General features: G+C 37.2%; 1 protein-coding gene across 6 annotated transcripts in view; it reads left to right on the top strand.

Moving 5' to 3' along the window:
• Positions 1 to 20,063, top strand: part of VAV3 (vav guanine nucleotide exchange factor 3) — a 275,359-nt gene that overhangs the window by 111,632 nt on the left and 143,664 nt on the right. For 5 of the 6 annotated variants that reach the window (XM_048066888.2, XM_048066894.2, XM_048066889.2 and 2 more), the window contains 2 exons: positions 5,052 to 5,074; positions 8,176 to 8,221. The exons of the other annotated variant lie outside the window; for it this stretch is intronic. In XM_048066888.2, the coding sequence (XP_047922845.1) occupies positions 5,052 to 5,074; positions 8,176 to 8,221 (69 nt within the window). The remainder of the gene's footprint in view (positions 1 to 5,051; positions 5,075 to 8,175; positions 8,222 to 20,063) is intronic. 6 annotated transcript variants of the gene reach the window in all.

The raw sequence follows: 20,063 nt of genomic DNA, 5'->3' as shown, positions 1-20,063 counted from the left end.
AGTAATACTGTGCATTTGCTTGGGGCAAAACAAAAAAAAAAAAACACCAAAAAAACCCACCCCCCTTCTTACCCAAACAAAACAAATGAAACATTTAGGCTACCTCACGACTGTAAGAAGTTATTTCACAACTTCGAAGGAGCAGAATTTTTCTTTAGATTTTATTTAAAATACATAAATATTTGGTAAAATAATACTGTATGAATCTTAAGTGAAGTTGGAAGCAAATGGGTTGTTAAGATTCTGTTTTTTGTTGCATGTTCAACTTAAATCTAGGTGTACGCTACTTTGTCCTCTCTGCAAACTTCTTTCTCTTTCCAGTCTATTTTTCCTCTATGCAAAGGCTCCCAGGTTCAAAGGCTTCATAAAGGCATTTGCAGAGCATTTTCTTCTGTACTGTTTTTCCTTTTTTAGTACAGTTTAACATTGTTCTTTTTAGACCACTGAGCAGATGTTTCTGCTAAGCTTTCTGAAATTATGCTTAGAACAACCCTGAGTGGATTAAAACTTTTTGTATTTTATTCCAAGTCAGTTTTTGAAAGTTCAAAAGGCAGACATGCAAAGATAGATGAAGCCTTTAGAATGACAAATTTAGTAAGTGTCAGATTAGGATGATAAATTTAGGAGAGAAACACTGACAAAATCTGAGATAAATTGCTGTATTGTCATGTTATACCATATACAAAAACATATGCCAGTTCTTCAGATGTTTTGCTTCAAAGAAGGCTAGTTCATCAGACTAAGAAGTTGCAGTGATAAAAGATACAGGCTTAATCAGTTGAATTAATAAATAGAACAAAATGTCTGCATTTAGCCTTGTTTTTTCTTGTTATTTTTCCTGTCCATGTTGCTCTAAATGTTCAGTGGTGATTGAAGTTGTCTGTGCTCACTTGTCTTTTGTTTCACTTCCTGTCCCCTGAAATGCTGCCCTGTACATGCTCAAATATTTTCATACACTTATGCGTTATCACTTCATTTTTCTGTGACTTGAAATTCTCCATTATCCCTCTGTGTTGCTGATGTTCAGGCAAACTCCTTCAGGCTGCACAGACTTCGATAGAAGGCTCTGTGAAGCCATTATCCTTAAACATAAGGATTATGAAATGGATGCATGTATTTCTTTTACAAGGCCATTTATATAGGTATATGTGCTGTGTTTTATCTGCAGTGGCTGACATAGAGATTTCCTGGTTTCTCGGTGGCACTCCTATGCCTTATTTCAAGGCAGAGTACAATTCTTACATGGTGATGCTCCCCCACCAGTTGGAAGGGTTTATATTTGGTAATCTTTAAGAGTGGGACCACTGTTAAGTGAGCATCAGTAAAGGCACACATTTATCATTTCTTAGGCACACTATAAAAGGCACGCTTTATATCACGTGTCACAGAAAATACTGCAGAACTTCAGTCCATTTCCTAGTCTAAAACAGCAGAATTAACAGTCCACTTCCATTGCCAGACTGGAATTTTACCAACTTCATCCAATTATATTAAATTAAGTGTTCTCAAGCAAATGTTTTCTGGTTACACAGGCTATTGAATATTTCAATTAGATGAATCTTCAGTAATGGATCTAGAATCTGAAAATATTTGAATATTTTAAATACAGTGCCAAACCATGAAATTCCCTTTCTATCTCTGTTCCCAGGGATGCTAGAAGCATCTGTCATCAGGGCATAAATCGATCACAAAAACATTAACCGGGCATTTTTGTGTTAACTTTTAGTTATTGCATGCATGATTTTTTTTTTTCTCCTTCAGACTATTCCATTTGAAAAAACCCTGCTTTTCCTTAGGTGGAGGAGTATTTCTTCAAATGTATGAAGAAAGTTTAAGAAAATATTACCATACGAATGGGTTAATTTCAGGGTTGCTTTCATATGCTAATGTGCATGCCCAATAATATAGTCCATGCTGCGTATGTAATAATGGCTTGCTACAGCACGTTAGAGAGTATTTATAAAAAACATGCATTTTTTGACATCTAAAAGGAAAACAGCAGCTTTCCCTGTTTACCTTGTTGCTGGCTTGATCAACAGTTGCAAAATTGCTGGCTATTCTCCAAACCTACTATGTCAACAGCATTGATGAGTAAATGTTCAAGTCCCAGAATGTTCATTGGAGTTATGCCACTTGTTTAACTGCAACAAAGGTTGAGCTGTATTATTTAACTAACCGTCTGACTGAACAAAAGTCACTTATGGGGCTTGGTATGTTGTGCAGAGACCAACACCGTGGTACTTCTATGTTACTATTTGCTTTTCTTCTGATTATTCAATGTCTGGCTAAGTGACTGGAAAGTAGCAGATAGTCCCACAGCTCTTTTAAGGTAGTTTACTTTCTAGTTCCTAGTTTTAAAATATTTTGAATTTTCTTTTAAAATAGGAAGTAATTTACTACATTTTATATTTAATGTAAATAATTTGTTTACTCTCCATTGAGTTATCATGCAAATCCAGCAGCTCCGTTGCATCCCTGAGGAAAGCGGCCTAAACCGGTTTTCTGATCTGAGTTTTCTTACATATCGAGGCCAGCTGTTGTTCCTGTTGTTTTTGTAGTAAAATGCAATTACCAAAATTTGACCCGGTAGTATCATGGCTTCACTGAATAAACGAAACCTAAAAATTGTGCTGAACCGTGGCAATAAAAGTACCTTGCTGTTGTAACTAAGAACTCACTTGCTCCTTAACTTCATAGGTATGTTGGTGATGAGCAGAAACTTGAATTAAAGTTGTCACGTGTAAAATATCTACTGGTGGATATCCTCAAACATTCATTTTCCACCCTCAGTATCGAAGTAGATAGAAATTTATTTTTTTTTTGCTCTTGTGCTAATGGAACATTTTGGAAAAAAAATAATTTTGAACTCCTGATGGAGCAATTGACATAATTCAGTACAAAATACCCTGAACTACAGGAATATTGAAAAGAAATAAGACAAGCATAAGCCTTAATTTTTAATAGGCTTTTATATGGAAATAAATATTAAATGTTCTTTTGTGCATGTTAATAGTGAAATAACAAATCAGATTTCAGTCTGTCAGCGTTGGCTATGTTTTGGGCTTTTTAAGGGTTAATGTGGAGTGGAGACGGCTTAAAGAAAGTGTTCTTCATTGGAGTTGCTATTATTTTTTCTGAGTTTGAATTTGTTCATTAGGCTTTAATGACAAATGCCCTCCTGGCCTTGGTTAATGGAGCAGTTTACTTTTTTAACCTATGTATCAAAACAAAAACCCCATGCACTTCTCATGAAACTCATTTTATGCAAATTATTGGGTTTATTTATAACCTTCCTATGTAGTGATTTCTTGAATATTGATACTGGAAGTTAATGAGTTTCTTAATTATTTATTGTCAAGAGTGTTGGGATGCTGAAATCATCAAATGGAGCTCATTCATGTAGTTGTTTGGGATATTTGCTAAAGGGGGAGAAAACCCACAACTCAACAGCAACTGTTAAAAGTCAGATTGATTCATTCCTGTTGGAGGATAGAAAGACATGTCCATTTCTGTTTTGTGATAACAGATCTTCAGAACTAAATAAGGTCATTCTTAACAAAATGGACCCTTCGAGTCTGGGTTTGAAGTTTTGCTTTTGCCCCTCTGAAAGTACTTACCAAAATGACTTTCCCTTGAAGTCATATATAATGCTGAGATGAAACATTAAAAAAAAGCGTGATTTTATTTAGATTTTGGCAAAATTTCTGAAAGGCATACGAAACTGTGAAAGTAAACACCAAAATTGAATTGATTTCAGCAGCACTTAGGCAACTAATTCCCTCAGGCTCCTTTGAAAACCTCCATAGTCTACCTGCATTTCCTCCTTTGGGGCTGGCTTATATTTCTTCTGTGTGCTTGCTGTTCAAATGCAAATCAACACTTTTGGAAAGGGTATAATGATGATAATATTTTCTGAGAATGATGGGAAGATGCATCTTTGGCATACGGTATGAGAAGAAACAGTGACTAAAATGATACATGAGAAGAATTTCTGTTGGTGGTAAATAGGCTGGGCCTCGCATGCCTGGCCCCGAGTCCTCAGCCAGCATGCTGGGTCTTGGCATGCCTGCTTATCTTTGCATAAAATGCTAGAAAGCCAAAAGTTTTTTTTCCCACACTTTACTGGTTCGTGTCATTCTTTTTGTTTTTTTGTGGAACAAAATCGACTTGCAGTTAAAGCTTTTTATTTGATTTATTGCAAGTGTTGGCTCACTGTGTACAAGAAGTTACAGTAAAAGTGTTCAAATGTGACAAACTGGGCATGGGTAGTAAGTACTCTGTCTCAGCAGCATGTGTAGTCCTAGAGAACATGCACAGGTAAATACAGTTGTCCTTTGATAAGGCACTGAACCAAAACCATCTAGTGTACACCAAAATATCAGTTATCAGATTAGACACAAAGAAAAAATACATATAAAAAATGCAACTTTTAGTGTCTCTGTAGTTATGTCTGGTGTTGTGTGTGTGCAAGTATTACTGTCTTGATGCCATCTGATCACCCACAAGACTATATTTTTTAATATCATTTATAAGTAGTATAAGAAATGCATAGCAAAAAAGCACATAAAAACCCACAGGCTTTAAATTCCATTGCATACTAATGCAATGCTAAACCGAAGTACAAGAAATGTAGAAAATGTTTCAGCTGAAGATACACATCTTATCTTGATACAACTCGGCATACTCTGAAGAGACAGGTGAGAAGAGGTGCAAACACTATTTGCAATGAAGAGCAATACCTTTTAATTCCCGACAAGCTGATACTTAGGAAGCGCACTGGGGAGGTTGCAAAAGTCTGTGAGGTGTGTTGGATCAGGCTGTCCTGCACCCGCGGGCAGCTGGCGGGCGCGAGCCCTGTGCAGTGCTGGCTGGAAGAGCCAATGAGCGAGGCGAGCACGGCCTGCACGGCGCTGCCCGGGCGTGCTGCAGGTATCAGGTAGCGCAGGGCGTAGCGGTGCTTCTCGTCATGCGGCACAGCGCAGGCTGAGGAAGCTATATACGCAGCGTAAATTTACAGTTGACAATAATGCCAATTTTTACTTACCTTTCAGAACACGGGAACCTGAAACATGAGGTAAGGATTTGTTTTCATGTGACTTTTGCTTTGTTGATGACATTTACTTTGTGCATGTGCTGTTGGAACATGTATGCTTTCTTCTGCCTTTACTAACATATTTCTTTAGAATGGTGGAAAACAATTACATACAAATGTACTATGCTCCAAGCGTGTGTCAATTTTCAGTTGGCATGGCTTAATGCTGAGAACTGGAAGGGGTGGAGATGTATTTATTTTTTTTTAATTACAGGAAAAAAAAAAAAAACACTTCACAACTGATGTCTAGTTTTTCAGTGTTGCTAGACCAAATTTGGCAGTGGAATTAAGTCTACTCTTCTTTTAAACAGTAGCCAGTTCTGCGGCAGTGAAGTGCTAGTGTCCAAGTCTGCTTCTCCACAGACCTCTGGGCAGTGAAGAACTGGCCGGGCAATTTTTGCCTCTTTATTTAAACATGCGTTTGTCAGAGTTATTCAGTGGCTGTGGAATTTGTCATCTTGAGAGAACGTTAAAATGGTCACAGTGGTATATGTAGTGTACCTCAACTTAAACTCAAGAACACTGCTAGTTTTACTGGGTTATGTTCTTGCCAGTTACTTGTGCCTCTCCACTGAAGCACAGAAGGGCGTAGCAGTTATTTTTTTGTCAGCCAATTCTGACAAAAGAAAGGCAGCACTAAGTCTTAGGGTATAATAGTTCCTAGCATATATTTTACACCAGAAGTTTATGGTAATTTAACTGCTTAAGTGCCACACTGGTTATGAACGATGTATGAGGATGTGTGTTCTTTTTCTCCATTAACACTGGTGTTTTGGTGCTATCTCTAAGATCAGTAACGGAATTGAAAGGATGTTATGGCTGACGTGACTGGCGCAGAAGGGTTCATGGTTGGTCACACACAAGGCTGACTCCCCTCATGCCCGCCTACGTTTGAGCTGCTGCAGTGTTGCTGGGGAGGGGAGCCCCAGCACCTGGCACATTCAGTGGCCGGGGGCCTGGGCTGCAGTAGGCCGGGGGGCTGCAGTGAGCACCAGCCTTTACAGCTGGGCTTGCTGGGGTTCCTGGGGTCTGTCAGGGTGAGGACAGACAGGGTGGCCGGGGGAGCCCAGAGTGAGGAGAGGGGTGCTGGGGCTGTGTTACCACAAGAGCCTGTGCTTGCGGCCCTGCAGCCTGCCTGCATGCCCCGAAATGTCTGCCGCCTGCCTGCCTTCCTCACGGTTCCCTCAGCCAGTGTCTCGCCGGCTGTACTTCCAGCCACCTGCTGCCTTGTCTTTACTGTCTCTGCCTAGAAATGTCTGCTAGGTAAGGACACTTTTAAATATGAAAATTATGGCATGGTCTGTTAGCTTAAGTCTCCTGGTACTGCAGCTGACAGGCAGCACTGGGAAGCCATGAACAGATTGCTTGCTGCACCTTGTGGGCCATGTTGCCAAGTATGTAAAGCTAAATAAGGTGAACACAGGTGGCCAGATGAAGAAAATATGTATACTAATTGTAGCTAAGCCCTCAAGACCCTAAGCTTCTCACCCCCAGCGTGATTCTGAAATCTTTTCTTTTGTGTAAAGAGACAGCTTCCTTTTGAGAGCTATTGATTTGGTATTGGCTATTGATTTGAGCCAAAATGTTTGAATTAGTTTCATTCTTAAATAATTGCCTGTTTAAATTAATTTTTCAACAAGAGGTAATTTAAGTATAAGTTAGAATTCATGATTCTGGGAAAGATGGATTTTTTTCATACCAGTAATTAAGTCTACTGGTACTGCAATATATTTAAGGGTATAGAGCATCATTTTCTATCTGGTGCTTCGGTGTATTTGACTTGTGTTGTCACATAATTACTGTATTTTTTTTCAGTTCAGTTAAATGTCTGCATCTTCCTTGACATTTGCTTTTTCTCTTTACCTCTCATGTGCAAATCTGCATTAATCCTGAAAAGTAATACTGCCTCAATTGCTAAAAAATGGAGTCAGATATAACTGAGCCATTTATTTATTTATTTAACTTTACCTTCACTTCTTGTAGCAGCAACTCACAATTTTCTTCTTTCTACTGCAGCTGAAAAAAAAAACCACTGCATCCTTTCTTCAATTAGAATGTGGGGTATAGACCAAATAAGTCCAAAGACTCAAGAGTCTGAAAGCTGTTTTTAAATCAAGCTTTTCCTTTTTACCAGCTTGCTATAGGGCTTAGCAATTTGGTTGTGCCTCAGGTTACTGCTTTCTGGCTCACCTTGGTTGTTCGTCCTGCATCAGCTTATATCAACTGCAAGTAAATCGGAGCAATCTAATTGTTCCCTTTGTTATGCAACGTGCTTTCCCCTGCTTGGTTTGATTAAAAAAATAAATAAAAATGCATGAACCTTAATGCAAGCTAGCAGTTAAAACAAGTTTGCAAAAGTAGATAGTAGTTCATAGATGTGCCTTGTTTCACAGTGATGTTTTCAGGGACCCATATTATATGTCCTGGAGAATAAAGTATATAGAAAAACAAAACAACAGCAATAACAACATCAAAAAATCAACCTCATCATTAAAAAAAAAGTCTCATTCTTGTTAGTGTTTCTGATTATGTGCGGCTCTACTTATCCAAATTTAAAAGAAAGAGGGAGGGGAGTTACTAAACACATTTAAGTACTTGCCCAGAAAATTAAGAATTTTCTAGGAAATTCCACATACCTTAAGTGCAGAGTAGGAACAGAGAAAGTTTCTACCTTATTAAAGCAATAGAAGAAGAGAAGCAGCCTCACTACTACTGTGTTTATGGACGTTATCTGGATCAGATGTTACCAAATTGTGTATTTTTCTATTATCATGTTCGTAAATGATTTTTTAAAAAGTGCTTAGTATCCAAAGGAATTGATATATGAATAAACCCTCTGTGGACTAAGAATCTTTTGAGCATCATGTCAGGAAAAAATAGGATGTATGAATAAACTTTCTGCATTACTAAGAATAATTTTCAAAGTAGGATATTTCTATCAGATAGAGATAATTGTGGTGATGGTGGTGAGGGGAAATAAGATAACCATCTTTGCCTAGTAGATTGTGGGAACGAAAGGAGCTTAATATGCCTTCGTGAAAACAAGTTTATTCATATCCTTAATTTGTGTTTTTGCTATTCAGAAACGAACGAATGGAATTAGAAGAAACTCCAGACACGTGGACCCAGGTTTGTGTCATGACTTTTTAATAGTTAAACATTAAATAAAAAGAGCAAGAAAACTGTAACTCACTTCATCAAGTTGCATTATGATTGCTGTTCTAGTGTATGCAATGTTGAGAACTTTCTTTATTGCTAAAGTGAAGGTATAAAGCAATTTCTGTGTTAGCGATTTCAAAGATATGGCCTATTTTTTTCTTGTTTTCTTGAAGCAGTGCTTCACTTCTGTCTGAACAATGAAATGCCTCTGGGCTTTTGGTTAACTTGACACACCTACTGTACTCTGCAATTAAAGAGGTGATGAGAAGGAGACAGTTGCTTACAAAGCTTAGGTTCTGATCTGCAGGGTTGTGGATATTCTCAACTCGTTACTGTATTGGTGCTTAGTGCTTAGCTCTATTGGATATGAGTTGCTCTTCTAAAAGACATAAACCAATTGTAGTTTAATATAGAATTTAAGTGATTTTAGTTTTTGTTTAGTATAGAATAGATATTTTTGTGGAATCTTGGCAGCAGCAATCCTTAAGAAAATTAAATGCTTGCTTATAGATTGTGTACTCAAGCGGGTGAATGTTTCCTCTGGAGACCCGTTATGTGCCTGAATAATATACGCAATGTTTTTTGGTGTAACTGTGTGATATTTTCAGTATCATTTTTTACAGTAATTACATTTTTGTACTTTATAGGTTTCTTGTATACTGTAATTACTGGAGATTTGTTATGCAGATACTATTTGGAAAGAACCTAAGCTGTAGATTATTAAAGATTTCTGGATCTGGACACCTGAGAATAGTTGAGTCAAACATTAAACAGAATGGCAACTTGATAATACATTATAGCCTGGCAGAGCTAAGCAGTTTTGAAAAAGTAAGAATGCTAGTTGTGCCACTAGCATTGCAGCTGCCTTGGCTTGGGAAGTCTAAATGTTGTAACTAGCTGAATCAGACCACACCTTTCTTACGCATGTACCTTTGAGGTGTTTTGGACTGTGTATTGTCACTTTGTTCCCTCTAGTTTTAAAAAAAAAAAAAAAAAAGCTTCATGATGCCCCTAAGTTCTTTGTGTTGTTGGTTGAAATTCTTAAAGAAAAAGAAAAAGTGAGCACCCAATAACTCTAAAACTTAGTGTTTCCTCTGCTGGCTATACTAAGAATATCAAGAAAATAATTTGGAAGAGGATGAAAATACTTGTTCCAAATGGAACTGAGTTCTTTAATTCAGTCATATATAGTGCTGTCGACTATAATGTATGCTTGCAGAATAGTCCTTACAGGTCTAGATCTTTAAACATGTCTAATATTAGGCTTTGAAAAGGTTAGATAATTTTGTCTTTGAGAAGTTTTCAAATATACTGGTGGTTTTACTTATTGTTGAAGTCTGGTAGAAATATTTACATGATCTTTATATACAAAGATACTTTTTAATTAGCTTTTATTGAAGACTAAGTACCATTCAAATCACTGGGATCATTGAATTAAACAGATTCTTAAGAGCTTTATGAAACTAATGTCTAAATTATGCGTTTGCTCCTCCCTGTCTCTTTACCTGTACAGAATAGTACTGTGAGTTCTTGAGGGTAGTCTTAATGAGTAAAGTTCTTGGTCCCGAGTTTATTTCTGAAAGCCAGTAGAAATGCAGAACATGTGCATTGTGTTTACTTCATTTAGAGATACTATTGCAGAAGACTATTACAGAATTGCTTCTGACATTATTCATTTTTAATGAAAAAAATTACATACTAACACTCCATATGTATACTTTGACAGTTTTCAAATTAAGTGAACTTTTTAATTTGTATTTTGTCAGCATATGTGTTCTGAGTCCTGCTATAACTTGGTGGAGATAACAGACACGAATGTCTTTGGTAATCTCTTGGCAACTCCTTTGAATATTCTAAATAATACTACTCATCAGATATCATGTTGTCTTGAGAGACAGAAGGTGCCATCCAGAGAGCAGCACTTTTAAAAGATCAGTTATTTTGGGCATATATTGCTGCGTAGACCCTAAGATCTTTTCAAGACAACCGTCACATAAATCTCTAGAAATCATAGCACCATGGTGATCTTTTTGCTGAGAGCAGTAGTCAGTTATAGATACTGTTTAAGGTCTTAATGTACTGCCTTATTGTTGTTGTTAGCATTTCATATGTATTTAAAGGGAAAAGTTTGTTGCCTGGACTGGTGTCTGTGTAAGAGGTCTAACATGCTGCTGCTAACCATATTTCATGTCATGGTACTGAAGCATCAGTACTAATTTAGGAAAGCAGGCATTTGCTGTGAATCAATTGCAGGCACCTGCAGTGCCTTAATATGATGGAGTTTATCAGCAGTAAATAAAATCACTGTGGGCAGCAAGTATTTTTACACAATCTTTTCAGCATCGTGTTCTTGCCTGGTGTCTTTGACTAGTTTAGTAATGAATAATGAATACAAGGAGGCTTGGCACAGTCAAGTTCATGTGTTATGGTTGTCTTTTTAGCTTTATTACAGACAAATCCAACTTCTACTGACACCATTTAGTCCTGAATGGAGGGGGAAAAAAAATTGAGAAGTACTGTGAGTAAAGATAGTCTAAAAGAAGCAGTTGTTAACATGAGGATAGTGGGTTAAAATATCTTCTGCTGATAAAGTTTCAAATAACTAGCTGAAGTACCCTAAAAGCAGTAAATTGTTCATGGCAGTATCATTTTTTGATGTTTGGTTATAACTGGCAGTTTCCTCCTTGAGATTTGCTTTTTCTTCTATGTGTTGAGTAATAAGGAAACATAGAAGGAAGAGTGATTAATGATGGGAAAGCAGAGAATTTCCTGGGAAATGAAAGAGCTGTGAGAAAAGAAATAAGCGCAGAAACAGTGCCGATAGATATTTTCTTTTGCTTTCCAATTTGTTCTGTCTCTTCTATATGGCATGTGTTGTGACTTCACCATGTGGTCCAGTTGTACATGGCTTGAACTGATCCATCTACATTTTAGGGGAGCCAGGTTTTGGAGAAACATCCTTTGGATTAATTGGCAGATGATAAAAGCCAATGAGTGAATGAACCTGTAAATGCATCTGCACCTCTAAAACTAGAAAGAACTTAATCCTGCATTTGCATTTTACTGTGGAACTACACAATTCTGCATAAATATGTTTGAGAAGTGATTAGATTGATGTCAGATTTTGCCTGGAATAGGCATGTAGAATGATAATTATATATAAGGTTTTCCTAATGTAAGGGATCTCATGAAAGCTTTTATACATGTTTAATTTTAAGCATGTGATTTGCACTGCTGATCTGAATGACAAATGGATCATTCATATGTATATTCGTAAGCATAAATCTAAGGTTTTGTGTGTTTTTCTTGAGAAGGATGGTGCAACCTGACATGTTTTTAATAGCAGTCATTTTGTATGCATTTTAATAAGAGTAAATTTTTTTCTCAGCTATTGAAATAATATACTGTATGTTTGCTGTCTTTTTATTTTTAAGGGTGTAAAGAGTCTAAATATAATAGATTCACAGTTTGGGGATTTTAAAACTAGTTTTACCCTAAACACTTGTGCTAATATAAACATTGGAACTTTAATCTCTAAAAGTGTGAAAGCATATTTCATATCAGAAGGATAAACGTGGTAAAAATAGAACACTATAGAAGCCTTGTACTCAAGATTCACTGCAGATTAAACTCAAAATCTGATCTGTGAAAGAATGTCATTGAGCATGTTCTGACTTCTTAAATAGCTAATTTCTTTTTAAGCATGGATTAAAACTTAGAAAACCTCAGTTCTGAACTAAGGAACAGAAGCAGCAGGCCTCTTGAAATAAACTGAAATACTGACTGAATCTTGTGGGGTGGAGACTGTTAACAAGTAATGTATGCAATGGCATGTATATTGCTGTTGGGTGAAGTTGTTGTTCAGTCTGAGAGTTCAAAGTTCAAGCAGTAATTTTAAAAAGAGGTATTTCTATTTCTGGTTGGTGTCTGGTCTGTACTTGCTTTGTGAAGCAATTCTTTATTATTGATTTTACGCAGATCATAATGAAAAGAATCTGAAGGGAATAGCTGGGTTTATGGCCTAGAGCATATATATTAAAAAAAATGCAGCAAGAAGTACAGCACTGGAGATTTTAATTAAATGTGGTGGGAAGTGAGCTACTGTGTTCTTCGTACTTGGTTGCAGTTGGGTTGTGAAACCTTCTAACTAGGTTGTATCATTGTTATGTGTTTGATTACTAAACAGTGAAACAATATTCAGACATTTGTGTGTTGTGATAATGATTGTATCTAGTCTTCATTGTGAAAAGCTAGTAGTAAAATACAGATGGGTTAAATTTACTTTCCAGCTAAGAATATTGAATCATGAGATATTTCAACAAATTCTGATGCTGCGTGCTCTGTGACAGTCAAGTTTAACTCTAATTTTGGTTTCGGTGCCAGTCCAAGCATATGTCCAGCCTAAAGCAAAATCCGGTCCAAACTCAAATGCCAGAATATCCCAACCTGCGATTAATTCTTTGCCAGGCATGCGGCTGTTCCATACAAACCTACCCTTTTTAACTGAAAATTTGAAGCAGATCTCTGATTTTCTGATGAGCTATCGAGACAAGGCTTTGATAGTCCTGATTGATTGTTGCCTTTCCTTGTTCATCCCAAACATACAGAGAAGATCCAGTTTCATAAATAAGAAAAATAGCCTTCTGCAACATTAAGCTCAGTGTTGAAAAACTGGTGTTCAGGAATTTATTTCTTCTCAGCAATGAGGGTAGTTCCCTGTGATCCTGGCCAGATCTCTTGTGGCCTATTGCTGACTGACCATTAATATCATTTTTGAGGAGAGCAATTTATACTGTTTTTAAGCCACAGAAAAAGGTCTCCCCAAACCACAAGCCAGCGTTAAACAAGCCCCCAGTATTTAGCTTTCTCATGAGCAAGTGAGGAGCTGACTGAAGTCACTAAAAGTATCTCTGTATTACCACTGTCTCCATCAAGATGGATTACACCGAGGCCATGTTTTTTCTTTACTGCAGGAGTTCCTATGTATAGAGTCAAGAAATATATTGATAGGTATGAGGCGTGTGATAATGTAGGTTAACAATTGTTTTCCTGTCAATAGAACGGGCGTGGATACCATTCCCCTTGTTAACAGTTCTTGCCTCTCCTTTCAGACTGAGCAGAGCAAACTATTACAGGCGATATGTTTCTGCATCTTCCTTCAGGACCTCACTCAGAGTCCTGCAGGCATATTTCTTTCTATATTACATATCTTTGGAAAGGTTGTGGGACAGTCTTCCTGACAGCATAGGCTGAAGTGCTACAGTGCATGTAGGACATTCTTTTCAGCTTTAGATATTGTTTACATTGAACATAAACATGAGTTTTGATGGCTAGTTAAAGTAAATGTGTATATGAAGGAGCAGCTGACTGTAAATGAACTCGGGAGAAGCCTGAAGGAAAGATGTTTCACAAAACTTGCTTTGGTGATGGAGTTGGTGGTTTGACAAGTCTGAGGTCTTCTGTACTGCTTACTGTTAAGAGAAACTGTAAGGTTCACGGTAATGAAACATTTATTGCATCCTGTAACAGAGGAGGAGACTTGGACACTGCTGCATGCAGACTAGCCATAAGGACCTGTTTGTTAGGTCCTTTCGATTTAGCTTTTGAATTTCCATATTATAGGTGAAAACATAGCCTATATGGCTTATAAAAATAAAGGAAAAACAAGCAACACACCAATAACTAGTTTAGACTTGAAGGAACTCAAACTTTTACTTCTCTGGGAGCTAGTGTCCAGTAACTAACAATTATGTCCAAGTATGTAGAGTTCTGCATGTTTTCCCTAGAGATAATGCTGCAGTGTTTGCAGAGTGTCATATTTCCTAAGCTGCTAAAGACTTCTCTGAAATGTTCTACTGTAATGTAAGCTATAAAACCTAAAATGAACTTTGATTATATATACGTAACACATGCTTAACAATTACGGGTGTTTTATTGGGTTTTGGATGCTTCTCCTTTCCATACGTGGCACCTGAACATTTTATTCCAGGTGCATTAAAGTATACAGTGTGTGTCTCTAGGAATCTGTGTGAACCAGATGAGTCTCAGGTAAGAAAGGGTTTAGCAGGGCAGCTAGGAGTTCTCTTGCTGCAGAAGAAGGACTCCATGCTCCAGGAAGGCAGGCAGGCAATGCTTCTTGCCAACAAAAGTGTAATTCTGAATGTGCTGGAGTGGTTCAAGGAAATGGATTGCAGCTGTAATTTGAGCAACTTTTAGTATTGACTGCTGTGTTTTGACATGTTCTGCATCATGTGGCTGGGACAGCATGGGGGGTTCAAGACCAGATTCAGTTAATTTCCTTGAGGTCACCGGATTCTTAGGAGCAGTTGAGAGGACAGCCCCCTGCAGGTGGATCTCAGCAGCAGTGAATTCAAAGATTCCTTGAACTCTGACTTAATTTGTGAGATTGAATTAAGTCTTTATCCCACATCTTAAAGAATGTATCTTACATTTGGGTGCTCTGCCTTTGTGCTGCAGCACTAATGCCATTTGCTGAGCTATTGTTGTTTCCCAAGATAATGTATTCATCTTTGTTGTGATACAAGAAAGAACATGTCTAATGTTTTGCACCGAGAAATTTTCCACTAATGCATTTCTGGGAGGTGAAGTAGAGTTTTGTCTTCCAATGAAGCATTTCAAATGCAGTTTAATGAATTTTATTTGGGTTGTTATATTTTAAATTGAAATGATTTTTACATTCCTGTTGGGGCAAGGTATTTTGAAAAGTGCCTGTCCCTTTGGCATCTCAGCAGTGTGCTAACATTCAGAGAAGAACATAGCCTTTAGCCTTTTCTTTTAATTAAACATCAGAAGACCCAGATGCCAAAGGGTGAAATATATTTATTTTTTGAACTCTTTCATCCTTGCCCAGTTGGATTGCAAGATTAGTTTGTAGTTGAGTAATTTAGACTCTTTTGTCTTATTGGATGTGTTTTGGGGACAGTCTCTAGATCTTGAGCAACTAACACTTTATTTTTCTCTTGAGTAATACGGTGTTTCATACATGCTGAGCATGTATAAATATAACTTTTAAAGTGAGGTTGGTTAACAGTTCTATAGCATCATTTTTTCTACTTAAACTATCAGCTTGGAGTGTTCTGGGAAAAATGTCACTGTATGGATGGAGTTGGCAGGCACAAAAAATAAGATTGGGATGAAAGTGGACAAAACGGGCATTGTATGATCAATAAAACCAAAATGATACTGTTTTGCATTTTAATAAACAATACAGCACAATTAAAAAAAAAAGTAAAAATAAGAGGGGAAAAAAACGTGTGCAGACCTGAAGTTGGCTTTAGTTTCCATGGCAAGTAGAAAGGAATTGCATAGTATTTTGCTAATGTTTATTGGGACCTGTAAATCTCTTATTCATCCTCAAGAGAAATACTGCATTTACCCATGTATTTCCATATCTGATTTTAATCTTCAGGGTACTGTTGTTCTCCGAGGGCAAAACAAAGTAAGGCAATGATTGATTAAAAATAGTCAAAAGTTACTGAATTTTAACATACTCTAAAGCATATGGTTTCTTTTTTTGTGGCTCACTCATTTAACTAAATCAGTATTTGATCACTACTTCAAAGTAATTCTCACACAAAGAATTTGGGAAACAGTGTAAAACTAAAAGCATCCACCCCATGGGAGAAAAAAGACTGCTGAAAATTCACAGAAGAGAGGCTCACAGAACTGCCTCAGCCTTCTGCCTAAGGAAGATTTTGCAGCTTGGTAGAAGGGGCCAGAGGCAAGACCCTGAGAAACTGACGTAGCTCTTCAGAAGAGTTTTTAATCTGCTCACCTCTTTGAGCTTCCAAGAGAAGAGAACAATGAGGCCAAGTTGGGCTGCGGGCCAAGCTTGCCCAGGTTCGCTTCTTGAATGGTAACCAATTAAATGGATGCTTAGGGGTAGAATACGGAGTGAGATGTTGTGGTACTTCCCCCCCCCCCCCGCCGGTAGCTTCTGGTTTTGTTTCTTAGCTCCTAATAAAAATATGTGGAAACTCTTTTTTCACTTTTTGAGCCAATCTAAAGTCTTGATATTCACAGCATCCTTTCACTATTACTTTCGTGATTAGTCATGTGAATGAAGTACTTATTTTAAAGCTGCTGTTTCTACTATTACTTTCTTTTTTTTTTTTAAACCAAGGAAGTGAATAGTAAATGGATATTTTCTCTTTTCACGCTGTGCCACTCTTGAGTTATCTCTGTCATATCCCTTCTAGTCAAATCTTCCAGCCCTTATCTGCTTAATTCTTCTGATACAGAACTTTTTGGTACCTCTGACCATACTTTTTGCTTGTCTGCATGCTCATAGATCCAAGAATGATCTTTCTCACTAAAACTGCATGCAGTATTGAAAATACAGATACCGTATTTGAGATACAGCCCAATAATGAACTTTTCTAGTTCTGTGGCATACTCCTAGAACTTACTCCTCGAAATTTCTTTGAATTGGTACACAGCCGTATTAGATTATGATTCTAAAGAATTGATTTTAAAGAATTTTTACCAATTACTCCAAGATCTGTTGTTTAAATAATAGTAGCTGCTTGAGTCCATCATTGTGTGTGAATATTCCAACCTTTGTGTTAATTACTTTGTATTTGTTAAGTTACATCTTACATGAAGTTTCGATGAAAAGAGCTCCAAAGGTTTCTGCAGTTTAAGCTAATCTATGATCTATCATCCTATTGTACAGACACTTCAGTTCATGAAATCTCCATTTCTTTGTAAGTAGCGTTCAAAGAAACAATTTTTCATCTTCTGCAAGCCTTATTAACCCATTATTTACTCCATTTCAATACTGCTTATCAATTTTTTGAACAATAAAAACCAAGTACTTATAAGGGGGAGACCTTCTTGGAAACCTATTTGGGGGGGGAAAAAAAACAACTGGTAAAATCTTCTACTTCCTATGCTTTTGCTGCTTCTTTTTCTGTGGGAACTGTCTAATCATGAAAACCAGAAGAGAGCCTGATAGTGAGTCCTATTAAAAGTGCTTTGCTGATCTGTTAGTGTATCTATCATCTTGATCCTCATGTTCATTGTCTACTTCTAAACTGTGTGCCCCATTTTTCTTTTTTCTTTTTTTATTTGTTGCATTAGTTATCTATATTTATCTGTATATTAGCAAATTCTGGTTTAATAGTAGACTTTACCAAGCTGCCTGGTACAAACATGAGATATTCATATGGGGGCATCTACTGATATCAGCTGAATTGCTTTAAAGCACTGCTTTCACACTCAATGTCGTTTATTTCTCTGGTACTGAGGCTGTTTTAAGAAAAAGGTTACAGATCATGATTAACAACTCAGCAATTTCATATTTGAATTCATTTAGCACCGAAGAGTCATTCCAAGTAGTGACAGTACAAAATTGATCTGATTGATTTTTTTTTTTTTGGTGGAATCAATTAGTTCAACCCTCTTGTTTTAATTCTTTGATGTTGTTCATCCAGGAAAAAAAAGGTAAGGTAACTTTATAAGGAATTCAAAGAAAGTACTTGAGTTCAGCTTTCTTTACTGCTCTTGCTGACCTGCAAATAAACAGAAGACTTGTTCAGTCTTGCACTATTCATAGCTTGCATTTCTTAATCTATAGTGCGTAACAGGGAATTAAATAGTAACTTTATTATCTGGTACCTTGAAAACTGCCACGGTTCATAACCTTAGAGGTTATTCTTTAACCAACTCATTTGGAGTGGCAGATGTGGGGAGAGGAGAGAACATGAAGCTCTGTCTTTTAGTTCACATGGTAAGGCAGCATGTTTACTCTTCTTGGATTTTTTTTCCCCTTAATTGGATTTGACAGCAGCAAATCGTATGAATTATGAAACAGTAACAAAAGATGCAGATGTGGATCACAGCTTTTCTTCCAGAGTAAAGGGGCATCTCTGGCAATAGCAGTTGTCTTGCAAGTACCAATTTTAGTAGAGTGAAATTTGCATAATACCACTAAATTTTCGACAACTTATTTTTTTTTCTCCTGTAAGATCCTGCAATTTGCCTTCTGTTTTTCCTTCACTTTTTTTTTTTCTTGATCACGGAGAGAAGAGGATAAATGGGGAGAGGCTCAAAAGGATGAGTAAAAGAATTACAAAGGTTTAAATCTGACTGTTCTTGGGTGTTTTACCCTGCTTTTGTTAGTGCTCTGTTTCTGATGCATTGGAATCCTGTAGGTAGCTCTGCACATGGCTCAGGCATCTGAGAAATGTTGAGTGATCAACTAAGCTCGAAGTGCTGATGCTGGGATTTAAATGCATAAAGGACATTCATTGTCAGAGCAGCGTTTTTGGGAGGAAGAACCAACTCCATGAGCTCTGCTGATGTCAGTTTGATCTCTGGTGGTTCTTTGATGTAACTACAGGCTGCTGCCACAAGGTGTGGTCTTCCTTCCCCACCTGGCTATTCCCTCACTGTATTTTTTTAAACTATAACGGTTGTCTGGTTATAGGACTAAGTTGCTTCAGAAAGTTGATGAAACGTCATGAGAGGAGGTGGTGGTGACGAGGGCATAAGTGATTTCCTCTGTGATCGGGTTGCTGAACCAGTGCAGTCCTGTGGCTGCGCATTTAGTGGGGGGTGCAACAGAAACCATTCACACTGGGTTCTGTGGAACATTAACTCTCATCCTTTCTTGCTTTGTGACGTGATTTGTGTCCTAACAAATTTCCTGGCGTTTGCTGGAGTACACAATCCATATTCACACTGCAAATAGAACATAGGAGATCTCTCACTGTTGGGAAGGTGTAGATGAGGGGTATACATGTGTTTATTTTATTTTCTTAAGTAGGAATTGGGAATGAAAGAGGCCAAAAAATCTTAAGATGTAGCCTGATTGTTATGGCAAGACTGACATCTAGACAGAGGACTAGATGTGATTCCTATCTCTGCCTGTGATAATTTAGCAATAACAATTTATTTCAACAAAAAAGTGACCGTTGATCACTTTATCGTACACTTGCATTTATATCTTTATGGGGAACACCCTTTTACTGCTTGTTTATTTATCATGTGATCCATTTCAAGTTAAGTACATAAATGATAACAGAAAATCAAGCTATTTATTTTTTTAAACAATTTTTGGATTTGTACTAAAATTGCAAATAATTTTCTTTGTTAAAAAGGGAGGGAGTTTGCAGAAATTAGCGCATCAGAGTTGCGTGTAGATTGTGATATGCCAGTCATGCCAGAAGAGAGAGGGTACTTTATAAATGAAAAAAGTGAGATAAAATAAAATGTAGGACATGCATGTATGTACAGATTTTGTTACATTCATTGGATACTTGAAACATGACCTGAGTTTCTGTGTGCAGGTATGTTGACTGAATGAGGCTAGGGATACTACAAATGCATAGAAAAGCTGGACATACCACAAAATACCATGCCCTTTGGACTTCTTCCAAGTTACGTGCATAGACTGCCGGTGCTTCAAATGTGCAAAGTATGCAGAATAAAAACAAAATCACAAGTATGGATTGGGGATAAACAACTTGATCTACATTGTGGTAACAGTGAAATCACAACTCGACCTTTTTTTTACTGTTACAAATTTTTTAATGAAAGCAAGTTTTTGCTATTTTCAAACTGTAGTCTGTACAAAAAAGAGATCAGTAGGTGTACTTTTTGAAGCCATGTTTCAGACAAAGCAGCAGTGTCCCTTCACTGCTTAATGCAGTGCCACAATTCTTGACAGTGCTTGTCTATATAGGTGTTTCCATGCAAAGAATCTTTATTCTGTGCTGAGACTTTTTTTGTATGTAGGGTAAGAGCTGCCCATTAACAAGTAAAAGATACCTGCCACAAGAAGGGTAGA

The sequence above is a fragment of the Anser cygnoides genome, chromosome 8 (genome assembly GCF_040182565.1).
Source record: "Anser cygnoides isolate HZ-2024a breed goose chromosome 8, Taihu_goose_T2T_genome, whole genome shotgun sequence".
NCBI classification, from domain to species: domain Eukaryota; kingdom Metazoa; phylum Chordata; class Aves; order Anseriformes; family Anatidae; genus Anser; species Anser cygnoides.
This window is presented reverse-complemented; position numbering and strand designations above follow the sequence as displayed.